Source organism: Amaranthus tricolor, chromosome 10 (genome assembly GCF_026212465.1).
Source record: "Amaranthus tricolor cultivar Red isolate AtriRed21 chromosome 10, ASM2621246v1, whole genome shotgun sequence".
Classification (NCBI taxonomy): domain Eukaryota; kingdom Viridiplantae; phylum Streptophyta; class Magnoliopsida; order Caryophyllales; family Amaranthaceae; genus Amaranthus; species Amaranthus tricolor.
This window is the reverse complement of record NC_080056.1, coordinates 11,189,605-11,213,346: the sequence shown is the minus strand read 5'-3', so window position 1 is coordinate 11,213,346 and position 23,742 is coordinate 11,189,605. Positions and strand designations below refer to the sequence as shown.

The following is a 23,742-nucleotide window of genomic DNA, read 5'->3' as shown; positions in this document are numbered from 1 at the left end:
TTGAACCGTACGCAACATCTGGTGGGGCTTGTGGTGGAGGAGCAGTATCACCACGACAAACGGTTCTGTAAGGTTGGCCGATAAGAATATGCTCCCACGCCCACAGCTGAACATTGGAAATGTAATTAGTATGTAATTCAACTACACCGGATTAGAGTTAAATGTTAATTATATTACCTGAAATATGACTATTGACCCCGCAATCTCCTTGACGTTCTTTTGGGCAGTACCACATAGCCTTCTATACAGGTATCCAAGGGCTGCGGAGCCCCATCTATACTCGGCGATGCGCTCCCACGGGTCGTCAAGTAAAGTTAAGTAAAGGAGCTGTATTTGGTTGTTTGTTTTATCGGCAAACAACACAACACCTATCAAAAGGCGTACCTCAAAATGGTGCCTTCATCAGCATCTTTGGGGAGATGCGAGAAGGTCTGAACTAACCACGTGCAGCGCAAACCGCTCCCCCTGATCACTTCCGGTGGAGGGCGCTGTAACATTTAACTCAAGTTTAGCAAAAGTTCATAATGTGCTCCATGTTTCACAGTTGAGGAAGTATGTTCATGATCCATCTCATGTTCTAACTCACGAGCCGCTTTTGATTGAGGAGTCTTTGGTGTATAAGGAACGACCAATAAGGATCTTAGATACCCGAGTAAAAGAGTTGAGAAATTCGAGGATTCCATTGGTCAAGGTTTTGTGGTCAAACCGCGCGGTTGAAGAGGCAACTTGGGAAAAAGAGGTCGACATGAGAGAGCGTTATCCTAACCTTTTTGGTAAGTCCTAGTTTCGGGACGAAACTATCTAAAGGGGGAAAGAGTTGTAACAGGTTCAAATTTCTTAATCTTAATCTTCCAATTAATTATTCCGAAATTTCTTTTCGAATTCCTAATCCTTTGGTTATCTAATTCAAATCACTTTTAATTCCTAAACCTTATTCCGATTTTGTAATTTCTTCCAAATATTAAACTTTAAAAAAAAATTACGTATATATATATTCTTAAATTTCTTTATAAGCACTAAAATATTATTTTATTATTTTATACTACGAAAAGTAAAATTTTAATATTATATTTATGGTTTTATTAAAACGTTAAGTTTCAATTTCGTTTCCTTAAATTAACTTTACTACTTATCATTTTAACCTTACAACTTTGATTTAATTATTTTATACCTAAAAATTAACTATATTTTTCTTATTAACTTTAAGTATAGTTTTAACTAAAATTTTTTAAGTAAACTATCATATTTTCATAATCAAACCTTAATCATACTTTCCCATTAATCTAAAACACTTCACTAGTATAAACTAGAACAAAAATTTGATGAACCAAAATCCTTTCTACATCAATCCATAATGTTCATCACTTACACAAGCTATCACCATTTTCTTACATAAGTTAACCTTCTTCTACACTCCAAACTCTTACACATCTACTTACACACTCCAACTCTTACACATTCACTTACACACTCTAAATCATTTACACAAGTTAACCTTCTTTTTCATACAATCTTATGAACTAAAAAGTTGCCCAAAACCCATTATAAATACCCCTCCTTAGCCATGAGATCACTTGCATCCCCATCATCAAATCTTTCTACCATTCTTTCTTATATCTTCACTTCATTAACATCTTATTAACTTTATACCCTTTTTATTTGTTGAAGAATCAAATGAAGATGGAGCTTGATCTTATCACTTCTTAAGCCAATAATCATCAACTTTTAAAAAGTCAAGTATTATCTTTTGGAGCTTGGATATCATTTTCTTTTGGGTAATTGAAGATCTACTTCTTTGAAGCTTGGAACCTTGAAGACTTTCTCTTTTGGAGCTTATTTCTTTGAGTTCTTATTTTCTTATTATTATTCTCTTACTTGGTTTAGCACCACCTTAGGAGGAAAATGGTACACATTTTCTTAACTCTCTCGTTATGTGATATTTATTTATGGTTACTCGATAATATAAAAGCATGATCAACATAATTTTATTTTAGTCATTTAAACTTTACAAGGTAATATTAAAGTCATATCCAGTTTAGTGATATTTTCGTCAAAACAATAATACTTTTGGGATACTCGAAAAAAAAAAAGTCATATATATGGAAATTTTTGATTAATATGATAATATAAATATATATGAATTTTACTAGTTAAATAAACTTATGTGTTTAAAATGATTCCATATCATCTTGGTGTTTTGATAAATTTTTAATCGGTTTATTGGTAAAATAGTCAAACAAATTTGTTAAAATGTTTAGCGTTGTTTTTCTCGAAAACTCATTTCATTTAGATTTTGGACCTTTAATAACTTGTCGGATTATGTTTTTTTTATAGTTATGATAGATCCGTTTTACTATTTTATTGATTATTTGATAAAATACGTTATTATACTCTTGACTTTTATGATTATTTATGACATAATAATGACTTATTTTAGCCTTAGGAATCTTAGTATAACTACGAAAATTTGTTATTTAATTAATATTAATTTATTAGATACTAGTAATTTGTTTCTATTAAAAGGGTAGATTGTCAAAATTTTGACTAGTGCCAGTTTGACTTATAAGAATGTAAACTATTTCGATTTAGAGTCTTGTTTGATATTGCACGATATTGATTGTATGACTCTGATAGTAAGGTAACGTCGAACCATGGACCGGCATGTAAAATCCCGGCGTCCGTGTTAGCCGGCACGTAAAATGCGGTGTCAGACAGGGGGTCCGAGAAAAACCCATCCTGTGAAGTCTCGAGCATAACAGTATTGAGAGGAGTGACGACTCCCACCACAGTTAGGGTTTAGGATTATGGTCCTCACCTAACCAGGCCCTTACATATATCAGTTGTCATTATTGTTGTGATCTTGTGATGTGCTATGATGGTAAAGTTATGAGGCTTAGTTGAATTTGACTAAATAAGCATTAAGGTTACCAAGTATTTAGTAGCAGTAATGAACTTTTGCAAGTATTGAGAATGTAACTTAATGGCTTAGTAAAGGTCAATAATGAGTAATAACCTTCTATATTGTGCTTGATGATTATTTTGTAAGCATGATTTAACTATTGCATCATAAGCTTGTTGAGAAAATTGTACTCAGCTTTATCGCTGACCGATTTAATCGGCTGTCATCCGTATTATGGATGACAGTATTTTGCAGGAAAATTTAGCTCAGGTTTCGATCCAGGCCGCAACTTTAATTATTCTATCGAGGACTTAGCTTCAATGATTTTACTTGATGACTATATTGTACTTATGTTTTTTTTTATCGTATTTAAGTAAACCTTATTTTATATTTTCTCAGTTGTAAGATATTTTTTTTTACTTATGTTTTGAACGATTTTATTTTAAATGGTTTTTAGCAATTCGGCGTTTTACACTTCCGCATTATTTATCTTAAGTATAATTATTAATGTTAATTATGTATCGAGAGTGCCGCTCCTGCTACACGCTCTCCCAATATGCGATGCACCACTCTCGCTTATAATTCACATCTACACCAAAACGATCTTTAACCATCTGCCGTACGACAGATACCTTAATGGATGGGTCTTTAGCAACACAATTTCTAATGAAATTATTAATGACATAAGATGTTGGGTGATGTGTCCAGCCGAAACAGTGTCACTACCCAATACACAAGAACCATGCTTACCCTTATAGGTAACAATACGCAATGAAGATAAATAAGAATCAAACGTAGCCCTAAGTCTCCACGAAAAACCCCGCTTACACTTCAAGGTTAGGACAGTTTGGTTCGAGGTCTCCGTTCTGTACTCCACATTTCTGCGAATATGATACACTCTGATAGCTTCCAACAACGATTCCTTGCTATCAAACATCATACCCTTCTCAAACTCTCCTTCTTCGTTGTATGTGGTATCACAAGCCCAAGTCCTCCATGAGTTGTCCTCCTCATACTCGTCTAAAGGTGGACAGAGGGCATAAGATGTAGGAGGAATGATTATAGGAATGTTGCCTAGGGTCATGTCATTTGCTAGCGCATCCTTATCGACATCCACATCGTCCTCAGAAGGATCGTCAATGAGCTCATTACTCTCATTTCCATCATCCCAAGGTCTCATCTCAGCAGTTTCTCCTAAGTTAACCATTGAATCAATTGTAACTTGATTCGTAGGGGGTTGAGAAAAGTACAAGATGAGAAAGAAACGACGGGATTTAAAGTTTCCTGAGTTAATATAGGCATAGGGGTAGGAGGAGGATTAGAAGCAAGTACATTCCCAAATGGTACTTCTTCTACGTATAACTCCAAAAAGGGAATTTAGGTGGACTTTGAATGCTCCCACATAGCAACTATAGTCTCATCATCCTCAACTGGAGAGGCAAGCAATTCTCCACTCATGTCATATTTAAAGCTTATTTGACGGTACTTCTAGTAGGGTCCAATCCAATCTTAGAACATATAAAACGTTTAAAGTGGTTCAAATCCATGTTCGAATTGCAAGCAAACAACTTACGTCTTCCCCCAATATAATGAACTTTGCCACTACTTTCTCGAATACAACCATTCCAAAAACATACTATAGTCACACGAAATGATGCTATTTTCTACATTAATACAAAGAAAATCAACATCATCATCAACTTCATGCCCATACAAGTACATTATATTCATTTGATTATAATCTTTTTTGGTCTAAAAAATTATTACTTATAATATTACTTCATTTCTAATAATATTATCAACATTGAATTCAACTAATTCAACAACATTACTTCAAAAAACAACATAAAGCAAACTACCTTCAATACTTATGGATGATTAAGAATAGTCTTGATTTAACAACTAGTAACCTACATTTGAAAAAGTAAGCAAATTATATTATAACCCTAAAAAACTACATATACACTAAAAAAACACAAACAAGTTTACCTTTAAGCAAGTTAGAGTATCCCACACTAATTTTGAAGTGCCAAATTGAAAGAGGAATGCAAGAATTGATGGATTGAATCAATGGTTTTAGAGGGAGAATGTCGAGTGTGAAGGTATGGTTTTGAGAAATGGGAAAAAATGAAAAAAAAGAAACTGATGCGTGTTTTGTGCAGCTGGTCTGTTTGCAGTTACTAACTGCGAACAACCAAATAGGACAAAGTAGCTGTTCGCAGTTAGTAACTGCGAACAGCTCCAAACCACAAGTTTGGAATTTTCACGCTTACTTTTGGAATATTTTTGAAATTTAGATTATTTTGTTCATTTTTTTATTTTTCCACTTATTGATTTCAAATTTTCGATTATTTCGACAAATAATTTTGTTGGGCTTGTAATTTGTACCACCTTGTTTAATGGCAACTTTTGAATTACTGTTTTATTAAATAAAAAATTATAAAAAAAATTTTATTTTTAAGATTATGTTTTAAAATAAGAATTTTCTTGTCGAGCTTATGATCATGTTTTATTCGCTATATTATTAATTATTAATACCAAATAAAATAATTGGTCAAAAAGTAAGTAAAAATGTGCTCACTATTAGCTATAGTGAACAAGTCTTCATCATTATTATTTATTTGAAAATTCATAATTTTTAGAAATAAAAAATAAAAATATTTTCATTTTACTCTATTTTTTATTTTGATTTTCTCAACAATTTGAAAAATCGACTCACACATTTTGTTACAAAGAACGAAAAATCGAACTAACAAATTTGGAGAACAAGGCAAACGAAATGTATGGGATTCAAGAAATTTATATATAAAATTGACCCAAGTTCTTAAGTAATTTTAGTAAGTCTAAAATTTGGAAGCTAGCACATTATTTGACTGAAATCATTATGTAATTCAAATTATTATCTCACGTTATCCACCATTACATAACTCTTAAGAACACTATTTTTTTTCCTACCTCAAGGTCTAAGTAAATGGAAACAGCATGATAGTACACAATAAAAGTTATAAAATTTTATTAAAAAAATAAAATGAATTTTTGTTCATTGTTAAAGATCAAAAATAAGACATAGTTGACTTTATTACAAGTTTTTTTCTTATTTACTGTTAGTAATAGCGAATAAGGCATGACCATATATTCGGATAAGTGCCTAGTGGTGATTGTGTGGAGCGTACTTTGCCATCGACATGTGCATTGGAAGTTTAGTGGTGTTTGTGTGGCAATTGATGGCGTTCAAATCTTGTAGTTAGCTAGGCTGTTATTAGGCGTTCCATTTGTTTGTAAAGTTAGTCTTAGCAATTTTCACACATCAATGCTAACAAAATGATACTTGAGTATTTTACCTATGCCTTGGTGATCACAAAACCATAATGTTAGCTTATAGAGATATAGTTCAATAAATTGATGATTGAGAGATTGTTATTTTTCAGATATACTATGTACGTTTATGATTATTTTTTATCTCACATTTCACTACCCTTTCAATTGAATTAAAATAGAAAGAGTATACGTTAGCTTATTATTTATGACAGAGAAGGCAAACATTAAACTCATTGTCATTAGACATCGAAATTTGAGATTTCAATTTAGGTTATTTTCATATTTTGTGTGACTTGGAAAACATATTAATGTGTTTTGATTTTAAGTTTAAGGTTTTTGGTCTAGCCAATTCAACAAGCTAGCATCGATTTGGAGGGTGTCAACTGCCATGGAATCCTATCCTAGGTTGCGGCTAAAGCTTCGAATCCTCTTGTGGGCCTAGAGCATATTTAACAAATTGGAATTCATTTTCAAATGCTGAATAGATTCAAATATTATGTTTGGTAAATTTTGAATTTGAAAATGTGAGATTTGTAATTCCATAGAATTCCAATAACAATGTAAAATAGGCCAAGTTTTAAAATTTATAAATTGCAAGTATATAGATGTTATTAACAATTCTTGAATTTTTCTTTCAAAAAAAAGACAATTTTTGAATTTGAATATCAAAATTAAATTTCTTATTTCAAAATGAGTTTTATGTTGCCAAACATTACCCTACTAAACTTATGATAAATTTTCCATTGTTTTTGATTTTGTTTGGATAAATTTGGTTGTTTTTGTTAGATGGTGTTGCGATTTGGACCTCTAGTTAGGGCTCTTTTGTACCTTGCTTGCCTCGCTTGGTAATGAGAAAAATGTATGGGTATCGTGAACAGTAAAAGAAAGACAATAAAGTGATGATTTTTCTTTCTGTCATGATTGGATAATAAGGACAAGAAAGTTGTATATTTGGGTGATTGAGTGAATTTCAGGTATGATATTATGGGTGGAGTTAATTTTAATTGTTATTTGTATGTGAGTGCCTTGATTATTTAATTTGATTTTTGTATGCTGGTTATATTGAGTCGAGTCAAGTCAAACTTGATTCGATTAATTGAGTCAATTTAGACAACTTAAAATTTTTCTTATCATAAAATAGTACTTCCTCCAATTCAATTTTTATTGTCTAATTTTTTTTGCACTATCTTAGTATTTTATTTTTAATTTATAATTTAGAATAGTCAAGTGAAATTGTTTCATTAGAAAATTTGTGATTAATAAAAATATTTATATTTTATGTATTTTATTTTATATTTTTTACTTATGTCAAATAGACCTGATCATGGGCGGTCCGGCCCGAAAAAGTGAGGGTTTGGGTACTAAAATATGGCCCGATAGGCGGGTTTGGGCAGAAAATAAGTGGCCCGAATTTTTTTGGGACGGGTTTGGGATTGGCGTTTGGCCCGCTCCGGCCCGAAAAGGATCTTGTTCATGATTTGCATTTTGAATTTGTTTTACATTATGTATAATATGTAACAATTGTATTTGTTTATTTCAATTATTTGTAATTTGTGTTTTAAATTATGTATAATATGTAACAATTGTATTTGTTTATTTCAATTATTTGTAATTTGTATTTTTAATTATGTATAAATAATATATAACATATAGGCCCGCAAGCCCGCATATTACGGGTTTGGGCAGGAACTTTTAGGCCCGCATCAATGGGCTGTTTTTTTCCACCCCGCCCGGCCCGATGTTTGATCAGGTCTAATGTCAAATTAGAAATTAGAAATATTTAGACTTGAATATGTGAATTTTGACGTGCAAAAAATTAAGAGTAAACTAAAGGAAGTAAATAATGATATGAAATACTCCCTCTATTATTAATGTTCTTCCCATTTACTTTTTGCGCAGTTTTCAAAGTAAACTTTGAATCTTAATATCTCTAAATACGCATCATAAAAAATTATAAAAAATATATAATAAAAAAGTATACTTTAAGACGAATCTAACAAGATGTCACATGAATATATTTTATCATCTGTATATGTCTTAAAAATCTTAATCAAATTTCTCTCTCTAAAATAGAATATTTTAAATGGGAAGAATATTAGGAAATGGAGAGAGTATTTGATAGGTATTTAATTTTTTATAAATTGTTGTTTGAGATGGTCTCATCAAGAGATGCACCTCATATATAAGTTAGATAGTACATCTCATACTTCCCTTGTTCTAAAATATTTGCTACATTAGACTTTTTACGCAGTTTAATATACTAATTTAATTCTTAGTATCTCTAATTATGTGTAGTAAAGAATTATAAAAATTTGATACTCCCTCCGAACCAATTTAGTTGTCATATTTCCTTATTCGGCAAAACCATATCAATTGTCACATTTCTATTTTTGTCAATCTTTTTTTTACCTAAATACCCTTAGTTCACACACGTAATTACGAATATACCCCCATATATCTTAGTTACCCAACTAATTAAGTAAATAACTCAACACTAATAATCTTAATTATTCCCTCCCTTTTTAATACCTATAACTGAAACCCTATCTCTTCCTCTCTCATCTTCATCTTCAACGTTTGATTTTTTCTTCATCTTCTTCAATGATCTTCATCTTCATCCCCATTCTTACTGTTTAACTTTTATCATCTTCATCTTCATTTTTTTCCACCATCTTCGTCTTCGTTTGAAACCCTAATAATTTTAGGGGTTTTTAAGATCTGGGTTTGTTCTTTACTTTTCTGGGTTTTTCGAACATGGCGTCACCAAGGTCTTGTCTTTCTTGGTTGTCTTCGTCCCAAGAAAGTGATCCTACGATTGGACCTCCTAACCCATGGTTCGACTTCTACAATTGCCTACCTCCATCTCCTACGACTTCTGTTGAAACGGATCCTAACTGGGGAAGAAGTATAACTTCCAAAGATGAATAAATGTAGGGTATGTTTGATTTATAACTGGATCTTCAAGACCTATACATTGAGACCTTGTTCCCCTCCTCAGATGAAGAATCATTGGATGATGATGATTTGGTGTCTGATATTTGATGTTCGAGGCCCATTTTCTCGTATGGATACATCTTTCCTCTATGACTAATGATGATTTTGTTTATGTGGTTTGTATGGTATGCATGTTTATGTTCGTGTTCTGTTTTTGTTGCCCTATGGTTTTTTTTTTGAGGGTAAACAATTGATTATAGCTACAAAATCCCTAAATCCACTTATTTTGCCACCAATCTAGGGTTTTCAGTTCATAAGCCACCAAACATTATGTTTAGGAGGCTATGTTCTTACCAGATGAAGGAGGCAATTAGTATGGGATTTGGGTTATCTGTGATGAGTGCAATTTGTTCTCTGAGATGAATTCGTTTTCATTTTGTTTTTGAAGCCATCAATAAATTGTTAAATCTGACATTTCCTTCTAAATGTTTACGGTTAAACAACTTCATGATTTAATTTCTACATCGTGTTTAGACCTAAACATTTACCTAACAATGTAACCCAAAAGTGAGTACAAAAGGTAACCCAAAAGTATACTCATGTGTGTCCTATTTACATGTTACTGGTGTTCATGCTGGTGCTGCTTCTGTTGATGTAGATGGATTTGGTGTTGGTGTTGTTGTTTCTTTTGTTGGTGTTGTTGCTTCATTTGTTGCTAGGATATCTATTGCATCTCTTGCTTCTGCTGATAATATTGTTTGTGGTGTTGTTGTTGGCTCTGTGGTTGCTGTTGTGTGTGATGTTGCTATTGTTTCTATGGATGCTGTTGGTAAATGATGTTGATGGAAAAATGGTTCGTCTTTGATCCCCAAGTAAAATAAAATGATCTCAAATGTAGTTTCATCTACCTTTGTGTCTAGATAATGTATTGCCTCGTAAATAATTTCCTTTTGTACCCCCAAACAATGTGGGAGTCTCTCTTACCTTGCAAGTTTTGATTTGTTCATGTGTGGAATGTCATAATCTATACCACCTAGGTTCTTAATAACCTCAACTTTACATGTTATAGTGTGATTCATACATACTTCAATGCGTTTGGATGTAGATTGTCAAATGCTGCACTCACTGCGTTTACTAATTGTGCATAGTTATATGCTAATTTTTGATGTTGTAATGATTGTATTGACCTAAAGAACCCTAAGTCAAGCACATTCATATCTGGTGAGTTAGGAGGTTGTTGCACTAAGTGGAAGCAAAATCCATCAAGTGTTGCCACCTCTCTAAACACTACATCATCATCTAAAATGTGGGGCTTAGTATTGTCCTGTTGAATGAATATCGTTTTGCTTAAATGTGGTGGCCATTTACTTCTAATTGCTAGTAATATCTTGTGCACAATCATATCTCTCGTGTGTACTTTAGTGATTGATTGTATTAGTTTGGTTTCTGGCTCTCCTCTCTTCCTGTTTTTTGAATTTCTTTGTGCTGCCACTTCATGTGTAAAAGGAAATATGCCTATCTTTCCATCAAAAATCATCTCACCTTCACTAGAAAAGATTGGTCTTGCAACGGCACACATAAACATGATCTTAGGTACAAATCTTTTAGATTGGATTTCTCTATGTGGCTCTATTTCATCTGGAGTCAGATAAAATGTTTGTTGTGTCCTTGTAATGTAAAAACAACATTTCATCTATGTGCACTACATTTGACATGTCATTAAATGTGAAGTTGCTTGTTTCTCATCTAAAATGCAACTAGTAAGACAAATAATTAACCTGTCGAGTTTATTTTTGTCGTTAAGTAACGGTTTGATTGCGTTGGTGTGCTTTTGAAAGTACTTTTTTCTTTTCCATCTGCAAATTGTGGTTTGCCTAACTCCTATGGCCTTTGACAGTGCTGCTAAACTTGTCTTCTTCGCCTTTTCAATTGACTTGAAATTTTTTTCATCAAAGGGGATGGATGGCCTTCCTTTGCTGCCTTTCTTCTTGTTGTTGACAGTTATTGGTACTTGATTATTCTTTTTTTAATCCCGAATTTGTCTCCATATCCTTCCTACTGTCCTCTTATGCACATTGTACTTCTTGGCAATTTTATTGATGACCCCGTGTGCTGGCTTCCCTTTACTGTTTAGTGACAATAAAAGCCCATGCATTATTTGACTCCTACTAAAATGATCTAGCTCTTTTTTTTAACCATGATTGTACTTCAATGTCGGTTGGTGGAAATTAATTTGAGTTCCTAACTTTATTTAATGCTTTTATTATATAGATGCAATGATCTTGGTGTTTTGAGGTGTTGTATAGACGCAATTTTTTTTTTAATTTGGCGCCATTCTACAAAATTGGGTTTCAACTCTCTGGATCTTACTGATGTGCTTCCTACAATGTTACTTGGCTGATTGGCTCCTCTGTCTGTTGATGATTGCTGAGTTTATGTGGATTCCAGTTTCATTGATGGTTTCTTTTCAAAATCAAAACCTTCAGATTTTTTGTAGCTATTTAATTAATTTTGAACACTAAATGCATACCATGTTTTTTTTTAAATCTAAAGTCAACGAAAGATTTAATATCCGCATGCACATGTGGCGAGAGGGTTGCTCGTTTTCAGTTGTCGTTCAAAAAACGTTCAAGAAATCAAGGAAGAATTGAAGACTTAGTTTATTTTATGATTTTGATGGTTTTTGTAATTTATTTGATGTAATTTTTTGTAATTTAAATTAAGTAGTTTGATGGTTTGTTAATTATAATAATCTCGGAAATGTATTAATATCAATTAATTTTATTGGAAATGTGAAACCCAATTTTCCCTCCAAAATTCAATTCTATCTACTTTATTAAGCAAAAGGAGGAAATCATTAACAATTAATCCAATCACTTAAAAATACCCAACTACCACCTTTTTAATGGACCCCACACCATCCTTAATAACCGTGCCCAAGCAAATGGGACAATTAAAATGGTTCGGAGGGAGTATTAATAATTTCTGCATTAAAATAAATCAAACAAGATCCTACTTGACTATATTTTAACTTATAGATTAAAAATAATCACAAATTAAAGATAACAAATGAATAGTGTAATATGTTGAATGGTATAAGTAATTTGAAACAGAGTTAATACTTCCTCCGTTCCATAATATCCGCTACATTTTCTATTTTTGGCAATTTCATATTACTTGCTACATTTCTATTTTTGGTAATAAAACAATCATTTAAAATTCTACCTACCCCTATTTTTATCCTACTATATACCTCATTAACTTTTATACCTACTATTATTTGATCTTTATCTATTTCCAACTAAAATTAATATTCCCTCCATATTTATTTCTCCCATTAAAAACCCACCTAATCTCCCATTAAACCCACAATCCCAATTAATTATTTCTCCCATTTAAACACACCATCCCAATTAAATTATTTCTCCCATTTAAACCCACTTTTCCAATTTCCTCACATTAATGGTGGGATTGATATCCACCGTCAGATTTGCTTTGGCTTTGATCTAACCGTTGATTTAAAAAACCTAAAAGATGCCACCTTCTATATAAACCAATCCCCCCACCCCAGTTCTAACCCTAATCACACGTCCATCCCCTTCTCTCTCTCTCTTAGTCTCTCTTTCTCTAACAATTCTCAGAACAAATTCTTTGGCTTTGGATTTGATTTTAATTCTTTCTTTAACAAGTACTAATCGTTCACGAAATGGGGATTTAATTTTCTTTGGTTTTGTATTTGGTTTTGCATTAGATCTGGGTTTTTCGATTTGATCCTGTTGGTTCTGGTATAGTCTTTTTACTCTTTGCTTTCATGTATTTTGGTTTAATCATGATCTATTTCGGTTTAATCATCATCTGGTATGGTCTTTTTACTCTTGGTTCTGATTTGGGGTTTATTTTGATTTTGATTATGTTTTTTTTACTATCTCTTTGTTTTTTTTTAATCCGAAATCATGATCTGCTTTTAATCCGAAAATCATTATCTGCTTTTAGTACTTTACCTAATCTGTTTTCATTTATGATAATCTTGCATTTTGTTTTTATGTTGATTTGTTTTAAATCGATCTGTTGTGTTTTAGTCTTATATCATTATCTTTTTTTTTTATTATCTCTTTGATTTATTTTTAATCCGAAAATCATGATCAGATTTTAGTACATCACCTGATCTGCTTTCATTTATGATAATCATGCATGTTGTTTGTATGTTGATTATTTATTTGATTTCGATCTGCTCTTTTGTAGTCTTATGTCATGTTTATTTTGATCTGATTTTGATTTTGATAATGTTTTTTTTTTGGATTATCTCTTGGTTTTAATTCGAATATCACGATCTTTTTGTAGTACTTTAATTGATTTGTTTTTAATTATGATAATCTTGCATGTTATTTTTATGTTGATTTTTTTAAAATTTTTAACTGTTCTGTTATTGTCTTATGTCATGTTTTTTTTTTTGTTGTAGTTTGTAGTTATGTTAAACTAATATAAATGGTTGTATTTTGATTAGTTTTTTTATCATGTCTATTAATGTTGATCAGTTTTTTATTATGTCTATTTTAATATTGAGCAGTTTTTTATTATGTCTGTTAAGTAGTTTTGATTTTTATTATGTCTATTAATATTGACCAGATTTTTCCTATCCTTTTGAGGCTAAAATGTTGTGTTTCTTGGTTTATTGAGTTTGATCTGTTTTGTTGTAGTTTGTAGTTATGTTAAATTGATGTAAATGGTTGAATTTTGATCAGCTTTTTATTATGTCTATTAATGTTGATCAGTTTTTTATTATGTCTATTTTAATATTGAGCAATTTTTTATTATGTCTGTTAATGTAGTTCAAATTTTTATTATGTCTATTAATATTGATCAGATTTTTCCTGTCCTTTTGAGGCTAAAATGTTGTGTTTCTTGGTTTATTGAGTTTGATCTGTTTTGCTGTAGTTTGTAGTTATGTTAAACTAATGTAAATGGTTGAATTTTGATCAGTTTTTTATTATGTCTATTATGTTGATCAGTTTTTTATTATGTTTATTTTAATATTGAGCAGTTTTGCTGTAGTTTGATGTTATCTTAAACTAATGTAAATGGTTGATTTTTGATCAATTTTTATTATGTCTATTAATATTGATCATATTTTTATTATGTCTACTTCCTCTGTTCTGTTTTTGTTGCTATATAAGAATACGTTGCTTTGTTGCCTTTGGAGATGAAAACAAAGGAAAAATCGCTTGACTCATTAACTGATATCTAAAGAGAATGTATGAAATATGACAATATCTTTGGTTCGTGGTATGATCATTATTATTTGAATTGTAGGGAATTAAATTCTCTTGATGATCCTGAACAAGAACCCCCACCTTGGTACTACGGTTTACCAGATGAGGAGGATTATGCATTACTTGAGAAGGTGGAACCTAAACCAAAGTGGCCACGCAAGACGACACTCCGTGGTCTTAACACATGAGCATTCTAACTTTTATTTAATTATCTATGATGATGTTTATGCTGATGGAAAATGTTGTCTTGTTGGCTATGCTATGTAGTGTGTCCCATACTTATCTGCTTTCTCAATGATGATTGTTATTTGTCTGATAAAATGTGTATATTGTAACGTGTTTCATTGCCACCTTACATTACTTGACATGAGCATGAGATATTAACATATTTATAACTTGCCATATGATGTTATTTCATTGCCACACCAATTTCTTGGTATGAGGCTGAAATTTGATAAAGTTACTGATTTGGCAATGATTAATGTGTTTTGTCTCAATGCCGTTTCAAGCACTAAGATGAGGCTGAAATACTTACATTTGCACAATTTGAAATGATGTTAAACATTAAATCTGAGAGTTAAATAAAAGTACACAAGTGAAACTTGGATTGATGAATGATGTTTAACTTGATTAGATTTTTGTGTTTAATAACCACCTCAATGACTAAATGGAGAGGTGTGCATAAGTTCATAGTTACAAAATGTAGTCTTATATATTCTTTCCTTTACAAAATGTTGATCCATGTCTACATAACATTGTAATGATTTACAAAATGTCTACTTAACTAAAGTTAGACAACCCTTGTGATCCAAAAATATGAGGGTGTTAATCCATGTCTACATATTGATAATTAATTTCAATCATCTTGTGGAAGATCATTGAGATTAATTATACCATGAGATAAAAATTGACGTGCTTCATCTATAAGTTCTTGAGGAATTTCTAATTGTCTTGGCAATATACCCAACCTGTCCAATTATTGTTTTCCAATGTGTGGATTCTTGTAATTATTACCACCTCTAGCTTTCAACACCTATATCATGCATAGTTGATATTGTATTCACGTGTAGTTTAAAAGTTTTGGTTCAAAAGTGTCGTACGCATCATTGACCACCTTGATCAAATCTTTGAGGTCTTTCGGGAATGACTTGAATTGAATTGATTGTAGTGCACTAAACAAACCCAAATCTAAGATATTCATATTTGGACTGGATGCCGGTTGACAAACTAGTCTTATGTTAAATCCATCTTTGTTGTCTTCTTCATTGAATGCTTGATTATTTGTTAAAATATGTGGCTTGGCATTATCTTGTTGTATCCAAATATCTTTGACTCCATTTGCTAGCCATTTCAATCTGATTGCTGGTAGAACTTCGTTGATTAGTTTCTCTCGAATAACATCTCGTGTAACTTTTGTTATTTCTCTTAGCTGTGGTGTACCTGCTGGTCTGTTTTCTGACCTCTTCAATGCGTAATAAGTTTTTGTGAATGGAAAAACTCCTTTTCCATCCCACAACACTTCTCCAGTACAACTACTTTGAGGTCTTGCAATAGCTGCTATAAACATTACATTACCTATGAAATTTTTGTTTTGCACACACCTATATGGTTCTTCCTCTTCCTAAGGAAATAAATAGTACCTTTGTGTTTCCCTACTCATGTAGAACCATTTTTCATCGATGTGTACGACATTATACATCAAACTGAATTTTGGTATGTTGTCTATATTAGGTAGTATTATTTGGGATAGAATAAAGTTGAGTCTTCTTATTTTGTGGTCATGAGAAGTTTTGGTTTAATTAAATTTGTATGTGCTCTAATATTACCAGATTTCATCATTCTATAAACTTGTGAATGCCCAATGCCTAATGCACTTGCCATTGCTCTAATTGTGGTCCTCTTTTCAATTGGAACAACATTAAGCAGAGTCATGTCAAAGACTCTTGGTTTCCTACCAACTTTTCCCCTTTTTCTACTATTAAACATCAACTATAATGCCATTTTGCATTGCTGTTTTGGCTGATTCCCAAAGCCTTGCTACTGTCCACCTAGATGTGTTATGTTGCAATGCAATTGTTTTTATTGTACCCCATGGCAAACGTCTATCTGGTTCTTTAGACAAACAAGTTAGTTGCTGTACAATTAACTTTCTGGTCTGAACTGGCAGTTCCCTCTTGTGACCTACTGGTTGCTGTGTTGAAGTTTGTTGTTGGTTTGTTTCAGCTACTGTTTCCTCCTGTGATATTGTTTGACTATGGCTATTGGGATCCTCTAAAGTCAAACTAACATTTATGTTTCCATAATTTTCACTTGTGTACTCCTCATAAATGTCAAATTCAGAATCTATATTAAGGTTTTCAAAGTAAGATATAAATACCTCAATATCAGGATTGATGAATTCTTCTTCTTGACCTTGAACTTCAACCATTTGCTTTTTCTGATTGTTTGTGCTTTATATTGTTTTCCCACTGCCCTCCCAACCCCCCTAAAACTTAACTGATGTTGTGGTTTGTTGGTTTTGTAGAATTAATAAAAGAAATAGGATTGGATCCAAATTCTTATGGACAACTTAAAAGGGGAGGAGAGCAAAAAAAGGCAATGAATTGAAGAAGTGAAGTACAAGGCCTAACAACCTAACAACTTATTTTCTTTTTTTCTTTTTCAATTAACAATAATAAAATATATAGTCTATAAAGCAAACCATCAGCTACATTGTAGCTCAGTCAGTTTTATTAATATGTGTGCCCATGCAATTTGTAGCAAGAAAAACAGAACTGAGGAAGTATATACTTAATAAATATAAATTTCTTATTTGAAATCGTCTCATCGAAAGATGATATTTTACCTACCTTAACTCTTACTCCTTTCGTTTTCTAATGTTCTTCCCATTTAGAATATTCCACTTTGAGAAGAGATAAATTTAATTGAGATTTTATTAAATATTTTTGTGATTTTTATAATGTATATAAAGAGATACTAAGGCTACAAATTTACTTTAAAAACTGTATAAAAAGTAAATAAAAATAAAAAAATAATAATTTTTATAGTCTAAGCATGTGTGCCTAGGTTGCACCAAAACGGACACGGACACGGACACGGACACGACACGGGTACGGGAAAACGCCAACTTAAAAATGGCGGACACGGGGACACGAAAATGGTAATATAATAAATATATCAAATTAAAAATAACTTTACAATCTTCAATTGATATATGTAAATAAACACTTTAGTAACATAAAACTCACATAAAATGTAAATAAGTACCAAATAAACAATATAAGTATCTAAATATAGTCATACACACGCGTTCCATTTTAAGTTAATTTGTTTAAACGACCGAAAATATTACTTATTTTTTAGGACGATTTTGAATTCATTTTAAGTGCCCAACTAGATAGACTCCTGAAAATATAAAGCCTTATATATTAATGCATGCTCTAAATAACAATATATAAACAGTTGACCAACCACACGCGGTGCCTAGATTCAATACTTTTGAAACAAATAAATTTTAAAGTGGGCAATTGCATTCAATTGTCATTTTTTATTTCTCTAATTCTCTTTCTTAAACTTTATTTTGCATCTTTTCCCAAAATAATCTTTTATCTTTGTTCCTCCTCCAAAAACACCCAAAAACCCAACTAAAAACACCCCAAAAAAACCAACCAAAAACACCCACAAAAAACTCAAACACAAACACCCAAATTCCAATCAAATTCCTCAATCAACCCCCAAATCTTCTCCTTCAATCTCCTTCAAATCCAACAATGAAGGTGGATTACAGGATTATTCGTCTGTGATGGTCTGATGGCGTGGTGCGGGAGTGCGGGAGTGCGGCGGCGGTGGCGTGGTGCGGGAGTGCGGCGGCGACAGTGGAGGTGGAGGAAGAGTTGTGTAGAGTTTTTAGGGTTAGAGTGAAAGAGAGTTGAGAGGAGTGAGAGCAAGAGAGGGAATTGAGACTTTGAGAGGGAAGGGAAATGGGTATTGGGTATTCAAGACTCAAGTCACTGTATCAGTGACTTATGAAAAGGAATGTGGGTATCAGAATTTCAATTTTTTTATTTTATTATTATTTTTTTTAAAAAACGTGTCCGTGACTCTTGCCGTGTCCCTTGCCGTGTCCGTCGCGTGTCCTTGCCGTGTCCACGTGTCCGAAAAAATATTAAAAAATTGGACACTTCATTTGGCGTGTCGGACACGCGACACGTCAGTTGCCAGCCGTGTCCGTGTTTCGCAGATGTGTGCTCGTGGTGCAATCAAAAAAGTCAAAACGACTTGTGTAGTTGTATACACGTAAACCAATAAATTTTTCAAAATATCGGGATTAATTTTGCTGACCACTAAATAAAAAAACCTTTTTTCCGATACAATTTCTTTCCCACTCCATTACTTCATTGAACATATGAAAACGTGGTTGGTGAGCAAGTATAAACTATAGACTATAAACCCATCAAATACCTTTTTTTCTTTCTCTTTGTCTCTACTCCTTGTAAGTAACGAAACCTGATCTTGATCTGAGAACATTATTTATCTTTCTCATTTTTCCTTTTGGATTTAAGCTTTTTATTTTTAATTCTGTTTTCTTTTGCAGAATCAAGGAAAGGGTTATTAAAATGGCTTCAGATGGTAAAGTTCACACCTTTGAAGAAGTTTCTAAGCACAATAGCACGAAGGATTGCTGGTTGATTATCTCAGGAAAGGTCAGATCTTTTTTTCTTTTTTTCTTTGAATTTTCTTTATTTTACTATTGGGTGGTACACAGATTTTTGTTCTTATATGATTTTCTCTATTGGGTAGTTTTCAGATTGTTTTTATTTTTTGGAAATTGAATTTGAATTTGATTTGTGTTATGATGAAATTGTTAATCAGTGATCAGTAGAATGCTTATTAATTTGATTAAGGAATAAGGAGTGCTGATGATTTTGTTTGTTTCATAGAAAAGTGTATTTTGATGAGTTGCACTTGAAAATAGTTGATGCTCTGATTAGAATGTTGAGGGAAACGGTCACTTATTCTTAAAATAGTGTTTTTGCCATATGCTTACCCTATAATTTAAATCTTGGGATAATGTTGGGCCATTTAAAAAAATGTAGCAAACTCGAAGGTAGGACGCAAAGTTAAGGTGTCACAACCTAGTCTTGTTCACAAGAGTGTGGCATTGGTGATGTGGGGATAAATAATACGTCTTGCATTCAATCTTGACAAATAAAACCGACTCTTAAAGTGGGGTAAGTTTTGAATCCTAATGATGACTTGTCAACTCATTATGCAAGAATTTTATAATTAGTGTCACATGATTTGCTAATTGGCTTGCAAGTCGCGAATCGAAAAAGTCGAATTATGGTTGGTTTTAGGCTATTTTTGAAATTTTTGAGCGAATCGCGAAATCAAAAGGCGAAAGTAATTTGCGAATGTGTTTCACTGAGTACAATAAATGTAGTATAACTTAAAATGAATATGCAAATATAAAATGTAAATGTATAAATTGATATTAATATGAATACGGAGAAGACGGAGAAGTATTGATTGGGAGAGGAAACTAGAATATCAATGTGACAATTATTTTCTAGAAGTGGGAGTATATTACTTTCTTACGAGTTAAATTGAGAGGGATTTGTATAATTATGGCAGAGATTGGAAGATTGTATAAGGAATCCCTTGTTTCTAGCTAATTTGTAAATGAAGGGATGAACATGTGATATTTAAGAAAAATCGATCATTCGTGTAAAGTTTATTTGTTATTTACTTGAACTCTTGATTCTTCCGTCTTCATCCAACTTGAAATACATGTTTTCAAGGGTAGAGAGTGTGATTGTGTCATCTTAATAGAAGTATTAATTAAGGTGGAAATTTAGAGAGAAAATTATTCCGAAACACTCAAAATTTATAGTACACTAGCCTAGCAGTCTTCTCTATCTTCGTGTCTTTTGTATATTCTTCTGTGATGACAGAGAACCTGATGTGTAAACTTGTATCGTCCTGTAAACACACCTCTTTTGCAATCCTTTGTAAGAGTGAAATTTTCTCTCGAAAACTCGGGTAGATATGGCATTGATACATAATTTGCACTGCCAAGTTCTTTGACAATTGACTATCATGATCCCTGAATCAGAATTCTTCATTTATTTTTTCAAGTAGCACTTAGTAGTGAACACCTCTCCCCCCGGACCCTGACTTTGTGCAGGCACTGAGCTGACGACTAATACCAAGACCAAGACTTGGTATTGAACACCTGTTTTGTCTGCTTACTCGAATAGTAGCCAGGTTGAAGTACCTTTGTTCACTGCACAAACCATATATGCTCATATAACTGTCTTACCCAATGTGATTCGGTGTGTACATTAGTGACATTCTCTCTTTACTTTCGATGTCATAGCCTTTAGAGTTGTCCGATAGTGCATTTTTACTAGGTATTTCTTTATATAAGTTTGGCTTTATTGCTTTGTGTTTTGAATATGCATATGTGCTGAACTGTTTGTACATTGCATTCGAATGATTCTACATCTATCCTTACATCCTGAAATAATCCTTTGCTCTAAGATTAGCAATGTTTTAGTTGTACTTTATATATAATGGGATTTCCAAAGTTTGACTCATTGTTACCTTGAACGACATTCGATTTGTGACGGGGAACGGAAACAAGGAACGCAATCTAGATTGACTCGGGAACTATTGGGTTTGAGATACATTATGTATAACAAAATATATTTGAAATTAAAATTAAATTAAAATGATTTTTTTGCTTTAAAAAATTTGTTTTTAAGTGGATTTTTATTAGTTTTCTATGTTTCATCAATTCATGTTGGTTTTTCTTCTTTGTAAATGAAGGTGAAAATACATTTTAAAAAAAGTTTTCTATACCGTGACGTTATCTTGAGCAAATTGGGTTGCGTTTCGTGGTGATTGTGGATGGACGTTTCCGGATCGCGGAACGTGGCTACGTTCCACATTCCATGTAACTACTGTTTGACACTTTGACTAAAGAGGAGAATGCCTTAACGGTCTACATACTCATTACTAAAACTTATCCTTGATCATGAATAATTGGAATAGCGTCACAAATATGGTTGAGACTTAGTTGATTGATGTATACAGGTATATGATGTAACTCCATTCATGGATGATCATCCCGGTGGTGATGAAGTTCTTCTATCAGCAACTGGTTTGTTCCTTTATTATCTTGTTTACATTTTTACCTTGAGAGGCTTACGATTCAACTTTTACATGACAATTGACATACAAGTTCTGTGTTGAATTTGTAGGAAAAGATGCAACAAATGACTTCGAAGATGTTGGACACAGCGATTCTGCCAGAGAAATGATGGACAAATACTACATAGGCGAAGTTGATGTATCAACTGTCCCACTAAAGCGGATATATGTTCCACCGCAACAAGCTCATTACAATCAGGATAAGACACCGGAGTTTATAATCAAGATCTTACAGTTCGTGGTACCCCTTCTCATTTTGGGGCTTGCTTTTGTCGTGCGACAATATACCAAAAAGGAGGATTAGAGAATTATGTATTTCCTCCGAATTCAATTTAGCTATTGAGAAGTCTGAGACGTTGGAGAAATGATCGGTTTTATTCCTTATTCGTCTTGTGGTATTTGAGAGTTTAGTCCTAGCTCTTTAGTCATATGCTATTTTGTTGTGGTTCGGACATCCTATTGTTTTGGTGCTCATCGGCTAATTTTCTCTGTAAAACCTTTGTTAAGAATTGCAACATTGTGCTAATGTTCCTAGTTGTATTTGTTAGTTATCTGTTAGATCATTCGCTTTTATCGAGCTTCTCAATCACAACTTACAAGTGAGAAATGGTCTTGATGCCCCTGCCACCCTTCCCCTCCAAGGCTCGGACACTCGATCCTTGTCTTGAGCATTCAATTGGATGACTGCCTGGGGAGAGCACTTCTCTTAAGATGCTGGTAGGATTTGGTGGGTGAGCATGCTAATGGGAGTTCCGGAGTGTAAGTTCATCATACAGTACCCATCGCTCCCCTCTCCTAAGTCCTAGCTAGCCTTCGGGATACGGTTATACTTAACATAAAAAGGGAAAATTGTTAAACATAAATCAACTTTTGTTCGAATCGATAAAAAAAAAATTTAACTACAATTTATTTTGAATAAACTCATCTATTTGTTTACTTAACTTGCAAAGAAACTTTGAAGATAGTTTACAAACAATAGATGTGTTTATTTTTAGTAGATATATCTAGTAGGCGTGTTTATTTAAAAATAAACAATATATGGATTTATTTTTAGCTGGTTAAACAAATGTTGTTTTATTATAGGCCCCTTATAAAGAAGATTGTCGTTGTACCAAATGTATTGGCTCTCAGGTAACCTAACCTAATTTAAAGTGTTAATCGGCTATTGATTCAGTTAGATAAAGCAATAGCAGAAAGATCGTCAATAAAATTTGGGTTATTTTTTGCTTAAAGAAAGCATTAACACTAAGAATCATACAATATTTAACATAACAATATATATTCATCAGTAGAGATGCACATTCAAATTGTCGAGTCAAAGGTGTTTGGTGGTCGAATCATTATCGAGTTAATTCAATTTTATTTTGAAAAATGGGTTGGATCATAGTCATATTATGGACAATTGTCCATTTTAACCTATCTTTTCACCATGTATCAGTCTAACCATGACTAATTGAAGATTACTTCTGCAATTTCCATTAACAACCTGTGAAATTTAACATGAACATTTCGTCATTCACAATTCAGTTCTAAATTGGAATTTGATTCACATGGTATTTTCTCTACGACTGCACAGAAGACATCTACTTTGATTATTTTCCTCATTACACATTTCTGCGGATCGTTGCAACCAAACGCAAGCAACAATTTTCTCGAATACAAGCCGCAGTTTTCACGTTCTTCCCAATTGTTTCCCTCTTTGCTCAACTTTGACAGATTCATTACTGATCCATATTTGGATGGATCAAGGTTGAATAATACAAGAAAAAAAGCTACAAAACAAAAACAAAGAGAAAGATTCATCAAATGCAACAGAACAGAAGCTAAATCAGAAGCCAGAACAACAGCTCAACAAACTGTCGACCAGCCAACCTTGAAGGCCTTGTACAGCTCAGCCAAGAATGATTCAGAGGTTGTAGAAGGTCATTTTGGAATCTTGGCATATAGGCCTTCATATCTTGGCCCAATAACATTGTTTTACATCATAGATAACCCACTAAAAGTAGCTGTGAAGGTCACCCACTCAACAGAAACTGCCTAGCAGCCTTTGATATTGAATGTCAACCAGCAGACCTTGCACGAGTTTATTAGAGCAAGCCTATGCAC

At 32.7% G+C, this 23,742-nt stretch overlaps 3 protein-coding genes across 4 annotated transcripts; 1 reads left to right on the top strand and 2 right to left on the bottom strand.

Annotated features, from left to right (window-relative positions):
• Positions 1 to 1,792: 1,792 nt before the first annotated feature.
• On the top strand, positions 1,793 to 22,187 carry LOC130825028 (cytochrome b5-like). Of its 2 annotated transcripts, none has more exons than XM_057690056.1 (4): positions 1,793 to 1,796; positions 19,016 to 19,124; positions 21,520 to 21,586; positions 21,687 to 22,187. In XM_057690056.1, exons 2-4 carry the CDS (start codon positions 19,038 to 19,040, stop codon positions 21,938 to 21,940), a joined length of 408 nt encoding a protein of 135 aa, XP_057546039.1. In that variant the 5' UTR covers positions 1,793 to 1,796; positions 19,016 to 19,037; the 3' UTR covers positions 21,941 to 22,187. The 2 variants fall into 2 exon arrangements, with proteins under 2 accessions (XP_057546039.1, XP_057546038.1); XM_057690055.1 differs by lacking the exon at positions 1,793 to 1,796 and adding an exon at positions 18,607 to 18,913.
• LOC130824831 (uncharacterized) lies at positions 10,227 to 10,844 on the bottom strand. The gene has a single exon (XM_057689850.1). It carries the CDS (start codon positions 10,842 to 10,844, stop codon positions 10,227 to 10,229), a length of 618 nt encoding a protein of 205 aa, XP_057545833.1.
• On the bottom strand, positions 15,398 to 16,353 carry LOC130824830 (uncharacterized). Its single transcript, XM_057689849.1, has 3 exons — positions 16,270 to 16,353; positions 15,536 to 16,042; positions 15,398 to 15,454 (listed from the first exon to the last, which is right to left on the bottom strand). The coding sequence occupies exons 1-3, from the start codon at positions 16,351 to 16,353 to the stop codon at positions 15,398 to 15,400; spliced, it is 648 nt and encodes a 215-aa protein (XP_057545832.1).
• Positions 22,188 to 23,742: the final 1,555 nt, after the last annotated feature.